This window comes from Eurypyga helias, unplaced genomic scaffold (genome assembly GCF_000690775.1).
Source record: "Eurypyga helias isolate BGI_N326 unplaced genomic scaffold, ASM69077v1 scaffold15596, whole genome shotgun sequence".
NCBI lineage: Eukaryota > Metazoa > Chordata > Aves > Eurypygiformes > Eurypygidae > Eurypyga > Eurypyga helias.
In genome coordinates, this window is record NW_010258666.1 from 23,270 (window position 1) to 29,236 (window position 5,967).

Below are 5,967 nucleotides of genomic sequence, written 5' to 3' on the forward strand. Positions count from 1 at the left end.
GGGAAGGGATGAGCTCTTGGGTTCCTGGCAGAGCAGTTCATCAGGTGCAGCACATCAGCCGTGGTGATGCACAAGGCATAAGGAGCAAAGAGAGACAAAGAATCTGTATGGCGAGCACAGGGGATTCTGGATGGGTTTGGGGGCTTTTTTGTTGTTTGTATTTAAGATTTGCATTAGTTTTTCAGTAGCTAAACTTGATTCAAGGTAGCTAGAAAAAGATTCAACTTTGCCTTGTAAGGGTTTCAGGCATCTTGGTGTATTTAGCCAGAGATGCTTCTTATCTTTGAACTGAACATGCTGCGGAGAGGCCCAGTTACAGAAAATAATCACTCCTGAGGACAGAACGATGGTTCTCTCTGAGGTAGTGGGGAGGAGACAATGTTTCTTCTACTCCCACTTTAAAGCTGTGTTTAAAAAGAGGCAACCTGTTCTGTCTGAAGAACTGCTTCTGTAGGTGTTGCTGGTGCACGCTCCCTTCTTCCTGGTGCCCTGGAAGCAGGTTCGGAGCCACAGTTTCCCAGGCAGCTGCCACACCAGGCACGTTGCCCTGCCTGGTCTCCAAAGCACCATTGCTGTGTCTCTGTTTGCAGGATACCTGGTGACATAGATGAAGTCAATGCATTGAAGTTGCAGGTGGATCAGTGGAGAATCCCAAGCGGGCTCAGTGATCCCAACATCCCAGGTATGGGAACACAGCAGGTGTGTGTGCTGCAGCCTCAACCTCGGTAGAGCACGGCAGGGGAGGTATGGGAACAGTCCAGGAGGTGTGCTGCTGCCTGGGGTCCTGTGCACAGGCTGTCTTAACCAGCCAGGTTTTCATTCTGTGCCTTTCTGCTGCCTTTCCAAACACTGCCCATAGAAAAACGCTGGGGGCGGTGGGGGGACCTTAGTCTCCAGCTGGCTCTGACAGAGCAAGGCTGTGTGAGCTGGGCAGCGTGCAGAGCAGCTGGCAGTCATTCTGGAGCAGCACTCTGGCTCCAGGGTCTCGTTGTTCTCTCGTTCAGGCAGCCCCAGAGCTGCTTCCTGGAGGAGCAGGTAGATAACAGCCAGCATTTCCCTCTAACTGGCCAGTTTGGCTGCCTGGGAATTTCAGAACAGACTGAAATAAGGTGAAACAGCACAAGGGCAGAATCCCTTCTCTGCCCTCTTGAGGCTTCCGGTCTTGCTGCCAAGTTTGCCTCTGAAGGTGATGGGGAGGTAACCAGAGCTCTTCTCATGCACGCTGCTTTCTGCCCAGCCTCTCTTCTCAAGCTGTGGTATCGGGAGCTGGAGGAGCCTGTGATCCCCCAGCAGTTCTACAAAGAGTGTATCAGTAACTACGAGAACCCCGACGCTGCTGTGGCCGTGGTGCAGCTTTTGCCGGAGCTCAACAGACTGGTGCTGTGTTACCTCATACACTTCCTGCAGGTACGCAGCCCCTCAGCCCCGTGTCCCCGCTGCTGGCCAGGAGCCTGGAGCACAGTTAGCGGGACAGCCGTGGTGGGCCATCAGCAGGGTTTTTAAGGCCTCCCTCCTTCTTCTGCTGGCCTTGTCCCTTATGGGAGCAATAAACAATGTTCCTGATCTTGCAGAGCATGGGGCCAGTCCCAAAGGTTGAGATCTGCAAGATGTTCCCTGTCTGCTGAGGCTCCCATGCTGTCAGCGATGTCAGAGTGTAGTGCTCTTCCCCTGTGAATGTGTGGCTGTTGGGGCATTGTCCTTCAGGGACGCCACGTCTCTGCTGTCCTTGCACCTCTTCGTAGGCCATGTGTTTTGAGTCTCTTGCCCTTTTCCACTGCTCCAGCTGAATGGCTTCTTATTACCTGCAGATCTTTGCTCAGCCGTCAAATGTGGGCAGAACGAAGATGGATGTGAATAACCTGGCCATGGTGATGGCCCCCAACTGCCTGCGCTGCCAGTCTGATGACCCTCGCGTTATCTTTGAGAACACGCGCAAAGAAATGTCCTTTCTCCGCATGCTGATAGTGCACTTGGACACAAGCTTCGTCAAAGGGCTGGTCTGAGCTGCTGGCCCTGGGGTCCCAGACATTGCTCTGGGGAGGCACTGGGTGCCCAGAGTCTTCTCCTCTCTACTTAGGTTTCTTCCATTGTCCTTGCTGTTGTCACACCCTGGGCATCTCCCAGAGTATGACCGTGAGGACAAGGACTAGCCACTCCTGGAAGGCTTAGGCTGTTCAGCACCAGGAAGTCCTTGCACTTGCCAGGCCAGATCCAGTGGTTCCAGGCCTTTCAGTGTGTGACAGAGGGGGCAGCCCTCCTCCTTGGAGCCGCAGGACTGGCTGCTCATTGACAGGGCTGTGACATCTGTGAGAAATTGCTACCTGGAGCAGTGAGACTCTCCATCTCCCTTCTGGAGGCAGAGTTGGCTTCAGGTAGGAGGACATCACTCCTCTGTTGTGGTATGAGCTGGTTCTGGGATAGATGCTGCCTCACTGGGATAATTCCACTGCCATGGAGCCAGCCTCGTTCACCTCTGCAGACTGTTGGTTGGAGATGTGAGGGTTCTTCTGACACCTCACGATGCTGTTGGTAGGGGACTGTGAAGGTGCAGGAGGTTTGCTGAGGCAGAAAGTTTCCTTGGACTGCCCTGGTCAGTGGAAGCACATTGCAGCCCAGGGAGAGGAGGCGTCTGAGCCTCTGCTGCTGGTGGCTGGACATGCGGACATCCCACAGGTGGGAGCCCTGGTAGGCCAGATCCACACAGCACCCACCTCACCTTCAGGCAGCCTCAGAACTGCACAGCAGCATGTGGTCAGCACGCGGGCCCAGCCCTGTGCTGAGCTAAACCAGCACCCCCCATGCCGTGGGGGCTGGGGGCAAGAGGAAGGCCACACGCCTAACAACAAGCAGATAAGCAGCCTTTTTAGCATCCTCCTGCTGAGGACCATGTCCTCTGGAGGGGTAGCCCCACCGGCCTTGCAGCTCCTTTCTGCTGTGGGCAGCAGAGCTGGTACCAGCTTTCCTGAAGAGCCTCTGAGACCATGCTCAGAGCAGCCTCCACTGCTCCGGCACCTCCCAGACCTTCCCTGATGGCTCTGCCGGGGGCTGAATACCAGTTGTGCCCACCCTCCTGGCTCAGCCTAGCTTTAAATACAGCAGGGAAGGCCCCCAACAGCAAGCTGTGCTCCTGTGCTCGGATGTGCCCTTCTAGGCAGGGCAGCAGCATTGCCTTGTGCTTGTGAAATGCTGATGCTGCCTTGAGTCAACCATGGCATGTGTACTCGACCGCCAAATTCCCACAGGAATTGCAGTGGGGTTGGGAAGGGAAAGGGGAGGATGGGAAGAGGCAGGTCTGAGCAACTATGGTGTGGGGAGGCCTTTATGCGGGTGCTGTTGGGCAGGCAGCTCAGCATTCTCACTGCTGCTGCTAAACCCCTGTGGCATGGCAAGGATAGTGTCTCCCAGAGGCAGCGTGTGGATTTCCCTGCAGCCTCCAGATTCTGTTGCATGTTCCTCAGCAAGCTGCCGTTCCTAGTTCTGTGGCATCCTGGTGTTAGTCTTCTCTTCCACTGAAGTATGTTCCCTGCAGGAGGCTGGTCTGCAAAAAGCTGCGGGTTGGTGCAATGCTGTGTGCTGCTAGCATTCGAGGTTGTGTGTGCATTTCTGCATCCCCCTCCCTTTCAGGTGGGGACCTGGGATCGTCCTCTCCTGGTTGCAGGAGGGAGCTGAGCCCTGCCTGAAGTGAGGTTTAAAGCTGATGTCTGAATCTGTACCTAAAGTTTGGGCATAAGGTGCCACATGCTGAGAGTGCAGAGACCTCTTGATGTGCTGAAAAAGGGTTTCCAGGGCACATCTTGACTGGGATGGACTCCACAGAGGGAGTTCAGTTTGTGCCCAGCAGAACGAGGGTTGTGGTTCCTCTCCTTCTATCAGATGCTTCTGTCGTCCAGTGGGCCAGGAAATCTTGCTCCGATGTTGTATTAGCTCTGTCAGTCATGGCCCCAAAAATGTGTCAGGACCTCCTTCACACACCCATCCCACCCCAGTGCTTCGGAGCCATTCAGCTTGGTTCAGTCTTCCAGAGCGCTGAACAACTTGTGCTTCAGCTGTGGGGCTGCTTTCCCAGAAATGTAGAGACAGGCAGGGGGTTCCTGCCTGCCGTAGCGTAGTCCAGTTTGAATCGTTGAACAGGCTTGGGGTGCCCTGTCCTGCCCCTGCCGTGGGCTGGAGCAGCCGTGTAGCACCTGCACCCCCTCTTCAGCTGCAGAGGCGTGTGCCTGTGTCGGTCTTCGCCTGCAGCCAGCCACCACGTAAGCGATCCATGTTACTCCTTGCACTTAGCTGTAGCAGGCAGTCACACCGTAGGCATTTGCTGCTATTGCAAATGAACGCTTCTTGCCAGGGCTGTAAAATAGCTAATAAATGACACTGGATATTTTCTTTGCCAACAGATTTGTAAATATGAATCAGTACAGCAGCCTCTTCTCTGTTGCAATAATAAATACAGTCTCCATGCTTGTCTCTTGTCCTTTTCATAAATTTGTGAAGCGTGATCATGCCCCCCTGGGGCTGCACAGTTCAGCCTGGGTGTCAGTGTTCGTGAGTAACGTTTGGGAATCAGCATGACATAAGCACACGGAAACCAAGCTGTGTGTTGGTTCTGTTGTTCTTAACTCTCAGGCAGCTACTAAGGGACACTTGGTAAAACTTGGAATAGAATGGGTTAAAACATATAAAGGACAATACTTCTGGAGCCTTTCAGGGTCAAAAAGGGGTTAGAGAAGTGTATGGGCAATAGCTCCACAAACGGGCGGTCAGAGGGTAAGAGAGGGCTGTACTGCTGCTGTCCCACGGGCTGCGGTTGCTGCAGGTGGAGCGCAGGAGGTGGCCACGCGCGTGCTTCCCCTGCGCAGCCTCTCCTTTTGACGATGTGGGTGCACGGGCCGTCGGGCTGACCCACCTGGGGCACTTGTATGTACAGACTGGAGGATTCTCTGGTCTTCCCTTCATCCCTGCTCTGGGGGAGCAGCTGGGAGCAGTCTGTGTCGGCGCTGCAGCCTCGCGCTGGTTGCGCGCTGCAGTGGGGCTGCAGCGTGAGTGGCGGCTGCGCTGCTTCAGCCACGCGGTGCTGAGTTACCACCCTGGTCTGGCCAGTGCTGCTGATGCTCTGGGGTTGTTCGCTGGCCTGGGAGCACTGGGAAAAGACGGTTTCGCTCAGGCAGAGCTGGCAAGGGCTGCTTGGTCACACCAGCAGTTCAAAATCGCCTGTGCTGGCCAAGTCACTGGGTCACCTCAGCCTTGCTGGCAGGGGGGACAGGCACGTGGCCTGCAGCCGTCAGGAGAGGGGCAGTGACAAGTGAGAGCAGAAGGAAGACCAATAGCATTGTAACCTCACGCGGCCCTTTCCTAGGTGGATGTCTGCAGCCTGATGTCTAGGTGTTCCCCAAGGCTTTGCTGTGAAACGGGCTGATTTTGCCCACATAAAAAAAGTCCACAAAACAAGTGCTACAGCTCAGGCTCAGGGACTTGGGCTCACTTCTACAGTCTCCTTGGCCTAATATCTGGATTGTTTAAAAAATCAATGGCTGGAGTAGCAGCTGGGCTCATACCGAGCTTGTGGTCTGTTCTCAGCTTCCACCAGCAGCACAGGAAGAGCTTGTGCCAGGGGGCAGCTTGGGACACAGCTCACTTCAGCTCCTTGGAGAGAGGAGGCACCTGCAGCTTGTCTGACAGTTGCTGCTGGTCGTGGAAGGGTGACGTGTCTCAATGGGGCCAGCACCACAGTGCTGGGTGCTCTTGCTGGTGCTGTTGAATTTCTGTCTGGTTGAAGCCTCCCTTTCACAGAGCCTGGCGTGAGCCTTTTTCTGTCTGTGCCATCGTGTCCTGGGCATCTGCAAACAAAAATGGTCAGAGTGATTCTCCCGGTTACCAGTAGCAGCTGGTAGACACCATGCCCTCAGGCCTGCTGCCCACACTCCACCCCAGCTCCTGAAGAGGTTGGGCAGCTGCTGGGGGTTCACAGGTGAA

The 5,967-nt window shown here is 55.1% G+C and overlaps 1 protein-coding gene across 1 annotated transcript in view; it reads left to right on the forward strand.

Moving 5' to 3' along the window:
* Positions 1-2,003, forward strand: part of LOC104511713 (rho GTPase-activating protein 39-like) — a gene marked incomplete at its 5' end in the record, with an annotated part of 17,404 nt that extends 15,401 nt beyond the window's left edge. The window contains 3 exons of the mRNA XM_010154433.1: positions 591-682; positions 1,238-1,407; positions 1,809-2,003. Coding sequence (XP_010152735.1) covers positions 591-682; positions 1,238-1,407; positions 1,809-2,003 — 457 coding nt within the window. The remainder of the gene's footprint in view (positions 1-590; positions 683-1,237; positions 1,408-1,808) is intronic.
* Positions 2,004-5,967: the final 3,964 nt, after the last annotated feature.